This window comes from Pelobates fuscus, chromosome 3 (genome assembly GCF_036172605.1).
Source record: "Pelobates fuscus isolate aPelFus1 chromosome 3, aPelFus1.pri, whole genome shotgun sequence".
In the NCBI taxonomy this organism is placed as follows: domain Eukaryota; kingdom Metazoa; phylum Chordata; class Amphibia; order Anura; family Pelobatidae; genus Pelobates; species Pelobates fuscus.
The window spans coordinates 27,877,438-27,896,783 of record NC_086319.1 but is presented as its reverse complement, the minus strand read 5'-3'; the positions used below and the strand labels follow the sequence as shown (position 1 = coordinate 27,896,783).

At 37.3% G+C, this 19,346-nt stretch overlaps 1 protein-coding gene across 1 annotated transcript in view; it reads right to left on the bottom strand.

Moving 5' to 3' along the window:
- Window positions 1-367: 367 nt before the first annotated feature.
- TSPAN12 (tetraspanin 12) overlaps window positions 368-19,346 on the bottom strand; it is an 85,759-nt gene continuing 66,780 nt past the window's right edge. Inside the window, exons 8-9 of the mRNA XM_063445089.1 lie at window positions 7,468-7,611; window positions 368-1,000 (exon numbers count right to left, since the gene is read on the bottom strand). Of these exons, the coding sequence (XP_063301159.1) occupies window positions 698-1,000; window positions 7,468-7,611 (447 nt within the window). The 3' untranslated portion in view covers window positions 368-697. The remainder of the gene's footprint in view (window positions 1,001-7,467; window positions 7,612-19,346) is intronic.

Below are 19,346 nucleotides of genomic sequence, written 5' to 3'. Positions count from 1 at the left end.
ACCTATTGAGCGGTAACGTATTTAAACCACCGAACTGAAATGCTGGATAGCATTTCCATTACAAAACTAGTCAAACATCTATACACATCAATCACATAAGGTTTCTTCTTGAATATCACCCAATTGTCCTGGAACCACCAGGACAGTCCGCATTTAAGATTCTTCTTCCACAGTTAAGTTTTCTGGTGCAGTAAATTCTTCAGTACTAAACAGGGACAATCCATGTATTTTTTTTTTTTTTGTATTGTGTTCTGTACAGGCACAGCTATGGCTAACTCACCTCCTCCCTGTCCCTATTTTATAGATCCCCTGTACTAGGAGGGTTTGCACCAGGTGATGCTGCTAAATGAATCACAGTGAAAATATATTGTACTACTTCAGTCTTATGCTAAAAATAATTGTCAACATATTTTTATAGGATGATAACATTTCGTTAATACTAAACAGCAATTGTAAAATTGGCTGTTCACAATAAACCATGGTTTAATTTAATTAAATAGCAAATTCTACTTTCATTTTTAGATTTTTTCAAATCAAATTACACTGAGCTTATCATATTCCCTTAAACATTTTGAATCCATAACTTTGACTTGAATATTCTTCAAGACCTCAACTGGTTAAACGTACATATATGCACCTGGGGAATATTTTTTTTCATACAGAGGGATTTAATATAACACGTTTGTGCTATAACCATTTACAATTCTTCCATTTCAAAATATGTGTTTAAGCCATTGGCTGTAGTCCTTTGATCACAAGTCCTAGACAGGCCTGGCTTCAGCAGTTCCACTGGATGACATGCGAGCTGCGAGGAGTCGTGATTTAAGGACGCCATCTGCTCTTTTCGGGGATCCTTCCTGTCGTAATATAATGCCCACAACAATGTGACAGTAAGGATCATGGCCAAAATCTGTGTAACTCCAATAGAGATTCCAAGAAATCGCAACATTTGTAGCTGTTTGGTTCCTCTCAGGAAACTGTACATTTTCCTGCCACAACCCTGAAACAAAAATATTTATTGGTTAATTCATCAAAGCGTATTGTCAAGCTTTCATTTGTTTTATATGATCATATCATCTGAAAGCCACACGATAAAAATAAATCTTTTAAGTAAAAAAAAAAAAAATACTTGTATATGAAACACATCTCCGTGTACTCTTGGTAAAGCAAGATAATTTCTGCAAATGAAAAGTTTATTTTAAATGAAATATAAAAATGAAAAACATACTGTGAATATAACATACGCAATTGGAAGCCAACATTTATTGAATGGAACCTATAGTCAGGTTTTCATGACTATGTATAGCATTACCAGATAAACCATGTTTTCAGACACACATATCACATATGCAGCACATGAAAAGAGTTGCCCTGTAGTATGTAGATTTCAGAAGAAGATGTATAAGATTTAGTAATTAGGCAATGAAGAAACCTGCAGAATATCCGTTATACATACTGCTGGGCAACCCTTTAATGCGTTTTCATAAATACGACAAAAGTATGTGTGTCCTTGAAAACATGGTGAATCTGGTAACCTCAACTTAAGTTCCCCCTGTCCGCCTCCCCACCCCCACCTTTGCTGGTGAATATGTTTAGTTAAATAAAGTTTACTCACGCCGAGACACTTCCGGTGCAGTTGCCCGTTCTGCCTTGATCTGTGTCAGCTAGCCTGGTGACATTTTCTGCACGCTTATCTAGTTCAATGCTTCTCACCGAGAAACATTGGGGAATTTATAGACATGTGCAGCAAAACGCAGTGCTTGTCTAATCAAATGCTCTCTATGATCAGCATTTGATTGAAGAATCAAGTATGACTCAGTTCTCACCGGAGATGTGCATCTAGTGGTTGTTATCAGTAGGACAGCCACTAGAGGTGTGTTTAATCATGCAATAAAAACATATTGGTTTCTAGAAAAATGGCAGTGTTTTACATTGCCGGTTAAAACAACAGAGGTCCAGTCCACTTTATTGAAATAAGTAGTTTGAGTGCCTTCAGTGTCCCATTAAGGTATACACCTGATAATAAGGCATGTCTAAAAAGATATTGCAGAACAAAACTAAAAATAAAGACTAAACATTAAGGTTTAGAACAATAAACTGCTTATTGTCAGACTGATGGGGGTTATACATGGAGATTCACAATAACAGGGCACACTGTGCAGAACTAGACTAGGAAGCAACTCTAGTGTCCATCTGCCTGAATATCACTAGAGGTGTTCCTAAGCAGCAATGTAAACACTATGAATAATAGGAGGAGACAGTGAGCAAAGTCTGTCTGCAACAACTAGACCCAGTTATAGACATTAAAGGGCAGAAAAAACAATAACAAAAAGACAAAGAATCCTTCAATACACAGTTTTCTGCTAAACTACTTCAATACCTCGGCACAATAAAAAAATGTGCCTGCTAAATTCTGTCCTGCACAATTTGTTCTAGGTGTAACTAACAACCGTGCTACCCATAGTGCAAGTGAAATAAAAGATATACCCAACGAGCTCAATAGGGCACCTTCGTCAGGGTGAAAAATGGGGCAAAATCATACACCTGACTGTGGTACCCTACGACACTGCAAAACTATTCCACAGAATTCTAAACATAACTTCTTCATTGTAGATGCTGATTCATCTATAATTAAGTGCACAGTGTGTTTACTGAGCCTACATTGCAAAATGTATATGAATTTCATTCTTTTGATCTACAATGATTTACATATATTTAAAGTTTATCAACACATTTATTCTGGTATATTTTTAAATGAAATATCAAGCAGTTTAGAGACCCCCAAGGACAGCATGTTCCGTGAAAGTTGTATCAGAATCGTTGATTACTTTTATTACCCACCTTACATTACATGTTTGTGTATGCCAGCAGTTTATTTCCAGCTGGTGACTAATATATTACTGTTTATTCTTCATTGCCTTACGGAATTGCATTCGGCGCTATCATAATAAGTCCAACAACCATGTTTCTTTATCTGTAATTATATCTTGAATTTGTCAGATAAGAAAGCTGTATGTAATACCGTTCTGGCTTTCCTCAAGAGTTCCTGTAATAACTTTAATAAAGACCACAAGTGACAAAATATTTAAATAATTTGTTTAAACAACTGGAAAGGTAATTAACTAAAGGTTCGTTATCTTTTCTGCTTTCCTGTGTAAATACGGCACGTTGTTTATGCTCAACGGGTCATTGAGAACACCACAAAAAAATCTAAACTTAATTGATTACTTCCAAGACGTATGTGTGCCCTAATAAACAGAATCGAAAGAGTCAGTTAATGGCATTTCGTATACTTGGCTGCTTTGCCCCCAACATAATCAATCTGTCATCCATCATTATTTCACTTTGAAATCCATTAAATGGGATGGATCCAAGCAAAAAGGATCATGACTGATCTTAAAGGGTTTCTTACAACCCTTATAAAAATATATATATATATATATATTTCAAATTATAAATGTGCTATAAAGCACAACTATGAGGACCTCCTGTGAAAAGGTTTAAACCTTGCCTTAATCCAGTGCCAGGCAAAGCTCCTGGCACTGATCTACGACACCCCATCATGACGTAACCCGGTTCTCCCACGGTCCAATCACAGGCTTCTTTTAGGAAGAGACGGTTATCTTCCCCTTGCAGGAGCTCTGCCAGCAAGGGAGGAGATTATCACATCTGTTGCCAGAATGCTATGTGCACTGATGACAGATACAAAATGCAGAGTTCACATTATGCAGACGGGAACAGCGTTCTGGGCTGCCTAAGTTACCGGTGTCAGTGCAACTAGCCCTAAGTACACAATTAAAAATAACTTTGTATGTGCAATGTTTCAAGCAGAATAACTGCACATCCAGACGCCTACTACCATGACCACTTAAAATCTCTGAAATGGTTATGGTGGTTGAGTAACCCTTTTAATATTGGTTGTGTTAGTACCAATCAAAGTTTTGGAAATGTGTGGATGTACCTAAACGGCAATTGGTAGGACAAATATATCTCTCACCCCTTATAAAAGTCAAACTAACCCTGTTGGTATTCACTATTTCAGTTCCTCTAAATGGCTCTGTTAGCGGAGATTAGCGTGTGTAAATTAAAAGGACACTCAGAGCGCCAAAACAACTTTAGCTTAATTAATTGGTTTTGTTGTACACTGCGTGCAGAATTATTAGGCAAATGAGTATTTTGACCACATCATCCTCTTTATGCATGTTGTCTTACTCCAAGCTGTATAGGCTCGAAAGCCTACTACCAATTAAGCATATTAGGTGTTGTGCATCTCTGTAATGAGAAGGGGTGTGGTCTAATGACATCAACACCTTATATCAGGTGTGCATAATTATTAGGCAACTTCCTTTCCTTTGGCAAAATGGGTCAAAAGAAGGACTTCACAGGCTCAGAAAAGTTAAAAATAGTGAGATATCTTGCAGAGGGATGCAGCACTCTTAAAATTGCAAAGCTTCTGAAGCGTGATCATCGAACAATCAAGCGTTTCATTCAAAATAGTCAACAGGGTCGCAAGAAGCGTGTGGAGAAACCAAGGCGCAAAATAACTGCCCATGAACTGAGAAAAGTCAAGCGTGCAGCTGCCAAGATGCCACTTGCCACCAGTTTGGCCATATTTCAGAGCTGCAACATCACTAGAGTGCCCGAAAGCACAAGGTGTGCAATACTCAGAGACATGGTCAAGGTAAGAAAGGCTGAAAGATGACCACCACTGAACAAGACACACAAGCTGAAACGTCAAGACTGGGCCAAGAAATATCTCAAGACTGATTTTTCTAAGGTTTTATGGACTGATGAAATGAGAGTGAGTCTTGATGGGCCAGATGGATGGATTGGTAAAGGGCAGAGAGCTCCAGTCTGACTCAGACGCCAGCAAAGTGGAGGTGGAGTACTGGTTTGGGCTGGTATCATCAAAGATGAGCTTGTGGGGCCTTTTCGGGTTGAGGATGGAGTCAAGCTCAACTCCCAGTTTCTGGAAGACACCTTCTTCAAGCAGTGGTACAGGAAGAAGTCTGCATCCTTCAAGAAAAACATGATTTTCATGCAGGACAATGCTCCATCACACGCGTCCAAGTACTCCACAGCGTGGCTGGCAAGAAAGGGTATAAAAGAAGAAAATCTAATGACATGGCCTCCTTGTTCACCTGATCTGAACCCCATTGAGAACCTGTGGTCCATCATCAAATGTAAGATTTACAAGGAGGGAAAACAGTACACCTCTCTGAACAGTGTCTGGGAGGCTGTGGTTGCTGCTGCACGCAATGTTGATGGTGAACAGATCAAAACACTGACAGAATCCATGGATGGCAGGCTTTTGAGTGTCCTTGCAAAGAAAGGTGGCTATATTGGTCACTGATTTGTTTTTGTTATGTTTTTGAACGTCAGAAATGTATATTTGTGAATGTTGAGATGTTATATTGGTTTCACTGGTAAAAATAAATAATTGAAATGGGTATATATTTGTTTTTTGTTAAGTTGCCTAATAATTATGCACAGTAATAGTCACCTGCACACACAGATATCCCCCTAAAATAGCTATAACTAAAACCAAACTAAAAACTACTTCCAAAAATATTCAGCTTTGATATTAATGAGTTTTTTGGGTTCATTGAGAACATGGTTGTTGTTCAATAATAAAATTAATCCTCAAAAATACAACTTGCCTAATAATTCTGCACTCCCTGTATATATCATGCCCCTTGAGTCCCACTGTTTAATTATCTGCCATTTAAAAGGTAAATTATTTTGTTTGTGCAGCCCTAGCCACACCTTCTCTGCCTGTGAATCAAAGAGTCTCCATGAAAAAAAGAATTAATTTTCATCAGATTTTACAGCACATTGTGTTTACTTTAGAGTTTAGACATTCTTATCTCATGTTCTGCTCCAGCAGGCTATTAACAAAGCAGACGATAAGACATTTTATGATAAAGGAAGTTTAAAAAAATGGATCTCTCTTTGTAGGAAGTTTGTAGGGAGACTGTGTAAGAAGTGGCTAGGGCTGTATAAACAGAAACAAAGGTTATTGATCTGCTATGGCAGATAATTGAATATTGAGACACCAGCGGCATGATCTATACACCAAAACCACTTCAATAATCTGCTTACATTGGTGCTTACATTTTTGATTATGTTTTCCATATAGCATTAAACGGTTATAAAACTCCTGCAGATTCTAATGTGATTATTTAAATACACATCTTTGACACCTCTTCTCTATTGCATATTTGTTATGCAGGTTGATCGTAGTTTTTTTAATTATAGCAAATACAATTCTGAATTATTTTAGCATTGTTATATAGTGGTATATTTTTGGGACTTTTTCTTTAACTGCAATTCAGTCAGTTTATCATTTTCACAAGTTCGACACTAAAGTTGGGACTTTCGGATCACGTGAAATGAAATCCATGACCTTTCCATGCTATACCAGTGAGGATGAGTCCCATCTCAATGTTGTGAATTAAATGCTTGACTTGCACAAATAAGTGGGCTGGATGACTTGATGAATACCAAACATGGTATACTCGTAACAAAAGCTTAATTATTTGCCTAACTCAACTTAATTGAAGAGTAAAAATTGGTTACCGTATATACTCGAGTATAAGTCGAGTTTTTCAGCACATTTTTTGTGCTGAAAAACCCCCACTCGACTTATACTCAAATCAATGTCTGTATTATGGCAACTTACATTGCCATAATACAGACCAGGACCGCCAGGCTCATTACAAGCCCGGCGGTCCTGTTGGGGTCTGGCAGAGGGCTGTAACTTACCTTTCCTGCAGCTCCTGTCAGCTCCCTTCTCTCTCCTCCGGTCCGGTCAGCTCCCTCAATGAAGTGGTTTGGGTTTCATACACCTGTTATTCTAACCCTACAATGAAAAACATTGCTGTTCTGCAGCAACAGCAATTGGCTTACATTGCAGGGTTAAAATGCCTCTAGTGGCTTTCACACTGACAGCCACTAGAGGTGCATCCGCTGAAATAGCTGCGCAAAATTTGGCTATTTGAATCAGATGGTCTGATAGTGGCGATACAACTGGCGCAGCACAGCATCTTACTGCATCAAGATTGATTATCTCAGCCAAGGAAATGGGGCCGGCCACAGAGAGCACCCTGGAGACGGAGAAAAGGTAAATAAAAGGCCTTTTCACTTCTCACAGTGGGTGGCTTATCTATTAAACATTGAGCATGATACATGTTTGTATTTTTAATGCTACAGTTTTCCTTGAACCCCTTAAGGACACATGACATGTGTGACATGTCACAATTCCCTTTTATTCCAGACATTTCAAAGTCCCACATGGGTCTGTTCACTAAAAAAATAGACCGAGATAGTAAAATTAGAAAAAATGATCTAAAAAGCCCTGGGTATTTTTTCAAATGTGCCATGTTGGCCAAAATATTGTAAGCCATATGTCAATTCACCTGCAACTCATTGTTTAGTAAATAAACCATAAAGTACAGATTTTATTACCTCTTGAAAAAGATCACTGAGGTCTCCATGATGAGCTTGCCTAGAGCATCCTGGGTATTCGTTAACACAGCATGAATCCGGGGGCCAGTCCATTTCCGTCATTTCTAGCCAGTCTGTTAAGTATATGACTCCGCAACATTCGAACTGTTAAAATATAAAAAAAAAGAAGAAAAAAAAATGATTTATCTTTCACATGAATGTTTCACAGACGATACAAAATAAACCGCATGCAATCATCCACGTATAAAAGGCAGGAGCTAGTCAGATATTGACAAAACCATCCTGCATAATGATAGTATTTTATTCTTAACTAAAGCGCTGCACAGGCTGCCATAAATAACACCACTCGTTTTTTATTTAACAATGGTGCGATGAAAGGCTCAGAGTCCCATTTGACTTGTTTAACTGTGAAATGAAAGCAAGAGGTAATGTTTTTTGTAATGTTCCATCTATCTGTGATAAGTAGGGTCACACTGAAAACTAATGGAACAAAAAGTGCAGCATTACATATGCATTTTGCATTGGGGTTTCACTGAATAAAACGTGTTGTATTTTGTATTTTAGATTAGACATAGCTCTTGAAGATTAGTGCTTTAACTGTCCAGTAGGTGTCAGTATGGAGTACAACGTTTAGAATAGAGTGTAATATACATAACAAATTAAAAGGACCAAAAGATAAATGTTTTACATCAAGATGCACAAGTAATACCAACATCACAAACATTGAAGAAGTTGAGCAGCACCCTGAGACAAATTAATGAATACAGAGACAAAGCAAGACAATGTTCATTAAACTAAGGAAAATATGAAAATATGTAGATATTTTTTTGATATAAAACATGTTTAGTACTTCGCCTACTGTATTGTTGGAGGTTTCACCAGTTTTACATATTTATAATGTGATATTTACATTGATATATTATCACTATCAATTCTCTCTGCTATAAATACAAAGTTGTACTGAGCAATAAACAGAAATTGGTTATTCCAGTTTGACCCAAAAAGTTTATTCTTGTGTATTTAAAGGGGACACCCCAGTGCCAAAATTAAAAATATATATATATAAATATATATAAAAATCAGTGTTTGGTAGATATACCCAAATAAAAACATGCATGCATTATATATATATATTTTTTTTTACTGGGGTTAATCTAAAAGCAGCTTGTAAAAAGCTCCAGATCTCGTCTGCAAACTTTAGAAGCCCTCCCCTTCTAACGCCGCCCAGACATTCTGTAACTGTCCAATCACAGACTTTCTAATGCAGCTCAAAGAGAGGTCTGTGCAAGGCAGGTGCTCCGGGCAATTGCTGTCTCTTGAGTTTAGCTCCACTGAGTTAACCAAACAAGGAAGTAACAGGTTTGGATGTCTGATTGACAGCCAAGAGGGTGCAACTAGTTTAAATTAATAAAGTGCCAATTTCTATTGAAATCTGCAGTTTTTTGGTAAAATGAATATAAGAGAGCACACTCTTCTCACATAAATCACTTATTCATGGGTCTGGAGTGTGCTTTTAGGGGAGCCCTAAAAGACAAAACATAAAAGCTTATTTTATTGATTGTAATGCTTGGATGCTATGCATGTCTGCTATCAGTTGTCTGTCAACATGTTTATAAACAATTTTCCAAAAAAAAAAAAAAAAAAATAGGATCCCCAGCACCCAAAACCAACCCTTACATTTGGGGACATCAAAGCGCAAATTTAATTTCTTCTTTACTGTCCCTTAATAGCCTGTACAGCATGAGCTTCTTGTGTATCAATAGGCTGAACATGAGCTTTGGGACATAGCACTTTAAACTGTATCAGATCAGCAGCAATGTAGCCAAGTCACCTCTAATAAAGCAATGTCTGCAGTCTCAATGCATGGAGGTAGAATGCTATGTGCACCAACAGGTACAAACCCATTGTAAGCATGTTTGAGAAGGGCTATTTTTACCTCTTGTCTCTGTAAATATTATTCTGTATTACTTATTGCCAGATATCTATAATGGTAAAGCACTGTATGATGTTAGTTATACTGAATTGTGAATAATAACAGCTGAGAGCCACAGTAATATTACTGACAGCCACTAGAGGGCATTATGCTGCACTGACTGAGAACATTTCGGTCTCGGGTCGTGCAAGCCCATAGGAAAACACTAAATGCAATGCTTTTTTTTATGGGGAAGCTTGGATGCGTGCGGAAAGCTTGCTCTGTGTGCACATCAGTTTCTCTTCTCTTTGAGAAGTATTGGATTGGTCATCAGCTCGAGAGATGGATGACATCACAGGAGGTGGAGCATCTGGCAACATTGAGGGCTGAGTAAGGGTAAGAGTTAGAGTAAGAGTAAGTAAGAGTAAGGGTAAGTAAAACGTTTTTTTTTTTTTAGGTCTTCACATGAAACGGAGGGGTGGATCTAACACAAACCTGTGAATAGGGCATATAGTAGCATTAGGAATACAAGTTTGCATTCCTAACGCTGTAAGGTTCCTTAGCGAGGTAGAAATATAAACAGACTAATACGTATATATACAAACACACATATAACAGACAAACATACCTAGGGACATTTTATAATGCAGCAATGAACCACTATATAGATATGAAAACAACCAGACACATCTGAATACACAGAAACACTTTAGGGCAAACATTTTAGGGCAATATTCTAAAATTTGAGTAATTACCATAAAAATGTATGGGGTATCCTTGCTGATTACTTCTTAATTATTACCCCAAAAACGGTACTTTTATACGTAAGCCTTCATTGAAAACAGTCTGTGTTTCAATGAGTTTCCTATGGCTTGATGACCAGTCCAGTGCACAAACCGGCATAAAGGAGCATGCACAGCCATTGTTTGAGCCCCATTCTTCTGCAAACAATACCAAACCTATAAAATCCAGGCTCCCCTTGTACACGCACTTTAAAAATCGATTTCTATATATCCATGGTCCAACCACTAATATATATTGATTTTATTTTTCAGGTGGCTTTGATGAAAACTGGCATTAAAGAGAATATAAATACTCCTAGTATGTCACTCTTGATAAGACTACTAACTTCCAATTTACTTACAGACGACCCTGATAAATCTTCTTCAATGTCAGACGTTTATAGGCGGTCTGTAGTCTATTGCCTTCAATGTGATGCTCATTTACTCCAATTCCAGCTAATTCCTCCAAATGTAAAACAATCTCTAAAAAGTTAAGTAGATTAGTCTGCTGCTTGTAATCAGTTTTCAACCCACTTATTTTACAAGAAAATCTGTACCTCCTAGCATTAGGAGTCAAATCAGTCCGCTCATAAACATTGAGCCTCCAAAAATTGAAACAAAAGCATTTGTATATACGACATTTATTAACCAGGTCTCTTCAGTGAAAGAAAATTCCAGATTGGTAGTTCGGAATTATGATAACTTGTTCAGCCAGGCATGGACACAGAGTTAAATATATTGTATGACCACCCACTTATATGTCACTAAATATCATGGAATCCTCACGAGCAAAAGCAAGAGTGCCACGAACGCACCCTTCTTCAAGAGTGTGCATGATGTAGTTGTGGTGGTGAAAGGGTTAAAGTTCACTATTTGTCTGCACTGGACCAGAAATAATTACAAAATCCCCCTTAACACCACCCACACTTAAATATAATAATATGACTATTACTATTTTAACGCTGCCACAGCCAAGACAATCTATAAATGTGGTGCCTTGGTCCCCCCCAGGTAAATAAATAATAAAAATGCACCAAATAAAACTTAGCACAATATCTATGTAATTGCAAAATACTACTTTAGTCTCTCCAGGTAACGTGATTCTTTACCAGACAGGCAGAACAGAAAAAAAGCAAAAGGGATAACATAAAGTCCTAATCACTTACTCAGCTCTTCAAAGTAAGACTTCTTCCCAAGGGGGTCTCTGGTAGGAAAGATGGTGACTTACTTCAAAATTAGATCCTGGCCCCAAGCATGTACCAGGCATACTTCAGTTTCATTAGCGATATACCCTGTGGATTACCACACCTCACCCAGAGGTGGAGTTAAGGCGTATCTATAAAGACACTATGGGACCACCCCCTTGTGTCCAGACCCCATCAATTAAATGGAATAATTTGGCTCACTCGTTTTATGTACCTGCCACAGAAATAATAATTGCATCTATGAATTTATTATTTTTCCATTCCATAGATATGTCATATGCCTTACTCGTGACCCAATATAAAGGACATCACAATCCCTTCCCATGTGGTTACGTTATGCCATTCATGTTTGGGCTTATTTAGAAGATGGTGTTTGTCCCATTCTAAATATAACAAAAATTAGGTTTTGTCATTATTCTGGGGGTACATATTAATGTTTCTTTTGCATATGATACTTGAGCACAAGGCTAATGATCATTAACATATTAAAGAAATCCCCTCATCAATTACAAGGTACAGGCCAAATGGCTGAAGCCAGACATTAGGCTTTTCAAGCGTAGAATCTCACACCTTGCAGAGCTTTGATTAATTCACATCCATATGGTAAAATACTTTTCACATTCCAATGCCATTCACACTACTCGTTCTGTCATCTGGCCTCTGTTGGGGTTCCAGCTTCAAAGGATGTAACCCCTTTTGACCTCCATACAATCAAATTAACCCCTTTTGATATTGACAATACCATCTCTGCCAGGCCGGTAGGTCCTTAATGCACTACACAAATTACATTAAAGGACAATATTCCATAGTGCAATAAGAAATTAGGCACCCTTGCTGTGACAAGAGGCACATTGAGAAGGGTGAAGATGTGCCCTACACCCATATTTCTTTCACTGTAAAAGAGCTACAACTGCTAATCTTTTATAGTAATGTGCTGCACCAAAGTAAAGTTGGAATTTCCATGTTATCACTATAAAGCTTAGGTCAGTGTCACACTTTTCTACACCCATTGCATGTCATTACAGTATATGCACTGAATGGCTCTTGATGCCATTGCCAACATCAAAATGAACTGAATGCAGTGTACGTATTGCACAGATGCTTCTACAGTCTATACACTGTAATGTCGGCACAAAGCATTGGGCAGCAGATGACTTGAAAGATTTTGTTCTATTAGATGGACCCTGTCCCAGAATGTTCCTATGTCTTGCACAGTCTTGTGTGCTGTCATGGTGCCTTGTGTGATGCGTCCGGGCAGTGAATATGCAATAGTAGTGAAATTGCACCCAAGTTCCCCAATAGTAAAAGACCTCTCAAAATTTGCAGAATGTAATTACTATTTTTTATGATGCCATGGCCCACAATGTGCTAATGTAGGTATAAAAGAATTGTTTCTACAACTGAGTTCTACATATCTTTAATGTGTTGGTCAGTGGTGATATTCTACTTATACCTATCATTTTTATCATGCCTGTCTTTAATTGAATAGATTTCAATGAAATTGAGCTTGCGTCCTTATTTCACTATAAGTCATTTCATTCATTTATTTATTTTATTTATTATTGCTATTTATAAAGCGCACACAGATTCCGCAGCGCTGTACAATTAGTTGAGAAACGTACAATATACACATACAAATACAAGGGGTAAGAGAGCCCTGCCCGTAAGCTGATATCTAGCCATTGGAGCTCTTTTATACAAAGTGCTTGGCTAGATGGCCCGTGAGCTTACAATCTAAAGGAAACCATGGATTTGAGACAAGAGGTAGCAGGGGAAGTTTGGAGGTGATGGCTGAAAGAGTTAACAGAGAGAAGCTATTGGTAAGATGTTAGGGGAATGAAGAGGTAAATGGGTGAGAATCTCAAACAGCTGGAGGAGCATGCTATATCTTTAAGGGGAGCCTGGGTGGGCGGGAAGTGGGGAGCCTGGGTGGGCGGGAGGAGAGGAGGGTGGGTGGGAAGTGGGGAGAAAAAATGCAGTCTTCACTGAGCTGATTGTGAAGTGAGGCCTGAGGAATAGGGATGGGACAGTCATATGAAGGTATTTACGACTGGGGAGGGGAAAAGGAGAGTGTGGGGAGGGGAAAAGGAGAGTGTGGGGGGGGGGCAGAGTAGGCATGTGTTATAAACTATTGAAAAGTTTAGCAACCAAATTCTATCACCCAAAATATTAATAACTGTCTACATGAAATATTGGTCAGAATCATTAAATGACAGTGGTACACACTGCATGCACATAACATTACAGTGGCAAACTACAGGTATAAATTGTAACAACTCTATAGTAACACATGAGAATATTGTAGCAATCCAGTAAATCGGGGGTGGGGTATCTTCCAAGCTTCAGTCAGTACCTGAGAGTGATGGGTGTTTCTGCAGGATGGTAAATGCAGTCTTCAATGAGCTGATTGTGAAGTGAGGCCTGAGAGTGATGGGTGTTTCTGCAGGATGGTAAATGCAGTCTTCACTGAGCGGATTGTGAAGTGAGGCCTGAGAGTGATGGATGTTTCTGCAGGATGGTAAATGCAGTCTTCACTGAGCTGATTGTGAAGTGAGGCCTGAGAGTGATGGGTGTTTCTGCAGGATGGTAAATGCAGTCTTCACTGAGCTGATTGTGAAGTGAGGCCTGAGAGTGATGGGTGTTTCTGCAGGATGGTAAATGCAGTCTTCACTGAGCTGATTGTGAAGTGAGGCCTGAGAGTGATGGGTATTTCTGCAGGATGGTAAATGCAGTCTTCACTGAGCTGATTGTGAAGTGAGGCCTGAGAGTGATGGGTGTTTCTGCAGGATGGTAAATGCAGTCTTCACTGAGCTGATTGTGAAGTGAGGCCTGAGAGTGATGGGTGTTTCTGCAGGATGGTAAATGCAGTCTTCACTGAGCTGATTGTGAAGTTAGGCCTGAGAGTGATGGGTGTTTCTGCAGGATGGTAAATGCAGTCTTCACTGAGCTGATTGTGAAGTGAGGCCGTTTCATGTTTTATTCATGTTTTTTTATTCATGTTTTATCACTTCTGTGTACAGGTGTACTCTGGTTGGAATGACTGTAAGGTCACCGATCATCCAATAAGCAACAATGACGCTCATTTTTATGTTCCTAATTTGTGTAACTGGCATGTTCCCACCCACATATTAGCGATGAAACATTTTGCTCATAGGGACCAATGACACAAGGTAACTTCCTGTCAATCCTTTTATGACAGAGGTCCAAATTACATACAGTACATCACCACAATGAACCATTCTCCAATTTTAAAATTACTCGGTAACGCCTTCAATTGTAATATAATTAATATTAAAATACATTTCGTAAGAGATACTAATTATTCATTTTAATAATGTCAGATGGATCCATATTGCACTGCTATGATAAATAATTTATCATGGGCAGTTTTATGATGCAGAGGTGAATGTTAGACTTGAGCATGAGAAGAAAATAATTTTTCTAGAAAACAGAAAATCTTTCGGAACACCCGTATTCCCCTGGAACAGAATCAGAAGAACAAAAATATGGTGCACAAATAGGCCAATTAATGTGCTACAAAATATTTACTTGTAGGGTTATTCACCAAGTGAATTTTAAATTCAAGGTGAAAATAGCCAAATTGGAAAAAATCTCTAAGTCAGCTATGCTTCCAGTTTAGCTACTTTGGCTTTAAGTCTGAAATTCAGTTAACTCTGATAATATAATACACAGTTATATATATATTCTGTGCATTTTCCTGCAATTTGGCTCACAGATCAAGTGAGAAATAGTGACAGGCAGAAAAAAAAAAAAAAGAAACAGTACAAAAAAAAAAATTTAAAAAAAATCTATATTTAACTATAGCACATATTTATTAAATATATAAATATATAGAGATTTTGTTTACTGCTCCTCCTTGTTTTCCTCTTTATTGCTCACTTCTCATTAGATCTGTAAATAAAATCAATATTTAGTGACCGTCCACTAGCTATCAATCATCTCTTTTTTTGGTACCATGGGTGGATTTCAGAATCAAGAAGCAAAACTAACTTGTTTGGTATTTCGCGTTTCATTGGGTTGTCATTCCAGCACATTTGACTCGAGGTTCGGGTATTTGCATACCACCCGATTGGCCAAAATGTGGCCAAATTGCAGCTCATTTTGGAGAAACATTGAAATAGCTTGGGAACCAAAATTGTACCTGAACCAAGAGTCACTATTATAGACACTAATCAGATGAGAATTAACTACTCATTTAGTATTACTGGGGGCTCATTAGTAGTGCAGATTGCAAAGATGTTTTTGAAGACAAAGAATAGTTAAATACTAGAATTTTATAATAACGTGCAATTATCTTAAACATTTACATTTGATATGCTGTATCATTTATTAATATATGCTAATTTTGAAAGTCTTAATTGCCATAGCCCTTTTAAAGGAGATTAGGATTTGTGGTTTCTGCTTATTACCGAATTGTAAGTATGAAACTTAATATTTTATACTGACGGAATGAATGTGCCATAAAATTGTAACATATGCTGCAACATATAAAATATTTAAGTTCCCCCTTAAGGAGAGGAAGTTCTCCCTGAAGGAGAGGAAAAAAAACGAAGTAAAGAATGAAGCCCCCTTAAATAGGCACTAGGTACATGTCTCCTATACTGTTTGAGCTTTAGATGGTCAAGGTTGAATTATGACAAGACAGTAATGAGAGTTGCCACCTGATAACAAATTTGCAGGGGAGTCAAAGGTTACCAGCTGCTAAACTGTAACGTTAGCAGAATCTCGGTGATGTCCTTTAATGTGCTTTGACATTTACTTATAGTAGACACCCAGTGTCAGCAACGTTCGTGGTTTCATTCGTATTTGAAAAGAAAATAGAATTTACCAGTTGGTGCAAATACAGCACAATTTGAAACATTTCTGTTTGGTATAATTAGAAAATATCTGAATTTCATGGGTATATAAGGACTAAGACAGATCAAATTACAACTGAACAATTGTTTGAGTTCATATCATCTTATACTGCTGGCAGAAATGTATTATTGGTTTGCAAAGTGTAAAGTATTCCTGGTTTTCATCGATTTGCTGCAGGCTATAATATTGAAAAAAACGTCATTTGATATTTTCTGTGCAAATTACATCCCATGATGAGAAAATTGCCTAACCTTTAATGAATAATGCAGAAGAAGACAATCTGAAACTCTATTTTCAACTCTAATTGGCCATGATGGTATTTTTCAGAACTTTAGTAAAACTTTGTTTTTCATAATAAATATTATAAAAAATATTATAAAATTCTGCTTAGGTCTGTCAGGATATATATTTTCAATGAGTTAACTGCCTGGTTATAAATGGGGACTGGGAACTCTGTTGTGATCCCTTTAAAAAATATCCCATTTAAAAATATCCCATACCCCACTCATCGTAGAAATGATGTAGTAATTCTGTGAAACTGATAACAAAGCCTTCATGTGATCATGAAGAACCAATCATGAGTAAGTATAACTATAGAGTGACAGATTTCAGACATCTTAAAATTCTTAATGAGGAAACAAGTTGTATAAGAAAAAAAAGCATCGGACGTATTGTAGTCTGTAGTTATACTTTGTGAGTATGTATGTATGAGTGTGTGTGTGTGTGTATGAGTGTGTATAAGTGTATGTATGAGTGTGTGTGTATAAGTGTATGTATAAGTGTGTGTGTGTGTGTGTGTGTGTGTGTGTATAAGTGTATGTATAAGTGTGTGTATGTATGTATGTATGAATGAGTGTGTGTGTGTGTGTGTGTATGTCAGTTTGCTTCTGTGTCAGTGTGTGTGTGTGTGTGCGGACACATCTATGTGTCAGGATATGTGCATCTGTGTGTCAGTGTGTGTATCTGTATCATGGTGTATGCATGTATCAATGTTTGTGTGTGTCAGGGTGCGTGTGTGTGTATGTGTCGGTGTATGTGTGTGTTAAGGTGTGTGTATATGTCAGTGTGTGTGTATGTGTATCTATGTGTGTATGTTTTGGTGTCTATATGAATTTGTGTGTATGTTTATCTGTGTAAGTATATGTGAATACACCAGCACAACATACAAACATGCTCCTGCAATCTAACACAAATATTACATACAAACACACTAGTGCATTCAAACTCCAAAAGGAAATACAAAAACACCCTTTCACTCAACTACAAATACTTCACCCACATTTAAAAGTGAACATTAAATCCAAACACACCCCTGCAATCAAACGCAAACATTACATACAAACACACCCCTATATTTAAACGCTAAAACTATACATAAGTACCTCTTTAACCCCATAAGGACACATGACATGTGTGGCATGTCATGATTCCCTTTTATTCCAGAAGTTTGGTCCTTAAGGGGTTAAACACCAACACTGTACATTACACTTTAGCACCAGTAAATGCCATAGCGCTGTACAGATATAGAACCTAGAAATTTTGACCTGAAGTGCCCTGGAAAAACTTTGAAATATTAAGGGCGCCTTGAACCTAAAAAGTTTGGGAACCACTGGAGTAACCCTTTAACTTCTACTCACAACTACAGAATTCCCCAACATGGATTACTACAGGTGATACAATGGTTAACTCTTAAAATACAGGCAAATAAAGGTTTATTACATTTATAACCTCTGATTACAGAATTCTATATTGCCTTGCTATAATTGTTTAATTCTCTTGTGGTTTGTCAATCTTTTTCTATTATGGACTCCATTTACTGTTCATGATGCATTGAAGCAGATGACATAGAACACACACTATTGGGGTTAACTTTCCTTCCAAAAGGGACTTCAGGCAACAATAAAAAATAAAAAATTGATTTGATTGATGTCTTTTACGAAGATTCTGTTACAGATAAACAAAAGAAATGGGTATTCCGATGGAGCGCATTCTAGAGTGTGCTTTTCAAAACACTCTGTTTACCCGTTTTAATTATATACACAATTCCCCAACAAATTATATACAGAATGGCACATGAATTTAAAATCTTTCTCCAGCATTCAGAAAAAGCTAACCCCCTATTTCTTTTGTTTGATTGATAAAACTAGCTATGATTTCAGTAATTTATCAAACTCTAATCCAACAACAAGGAAAACTTCCACCATGGAGCAAGATTTTGACAACCCAATAGAGCAGGGCTGACCAAATATAGGTTCTTCGATGTTGCACCCCAACTCCTATGATGATTTAAGGTAAAAGCATCATGGGAGATGTAATTCTACAACATCTGGCGATTGACCTTTTTGGTTGGAAAGAGTAACAGAAAAAAATGAAAATGTGATGAGCCTGATGCCAATTTTGCTCTGCTCTATGCAGTGAGACTGAAAGTGCTCCAATGGAGAAATAGGTCTCTCTGAAGTCGTGTGAAATGTAGGTTGGACTTTGCTATGTCTTTTTTTTTTTTTTTTTTTTTGCAAATTAGTGTTAATATACTGTATATTAATAACGGATACATCAGAACATTATAAGGGCATAAGAAATATATTCACACATGAAAAAGAACAAGGTAAATTTCTCTGCTAACCTCTAGAGGGCGCACACAACAATAACCGTAGTATGATACATCATATTGCGAACGTTTTATTATTTCCTCGAAAGGATTTATTTTTGCATTGTATGTAATACTGAAATACACACATTACATGTAGCAAATTATATATCTATATAACGGAAAGGTATATTCAAATATGGACTGTCTGTATGCCACGTAAAACTAATTATTCTGTCATTTATTTATGTTGGTCTTAAAGTCTTTTTTTCATTTATTTATTTTAGCAAAAACAAAGCATTTCATAAACTGATAAATGCATATTTAATTCAGTCAATGCCAAGTACAAACCAGCCCAATCAATTCAGAGCCAGGAAATACTTCATTTAACAGGAAATTTGTGAAACAATGGATTTCTTTAACACCATGACAAGGCCAGCGGAATGATAAGCAGTCTATATTTTTTGTGTTTCCGTTGTTCAAGCATATATCTAAATTCTGTCATCTTTCCCCTT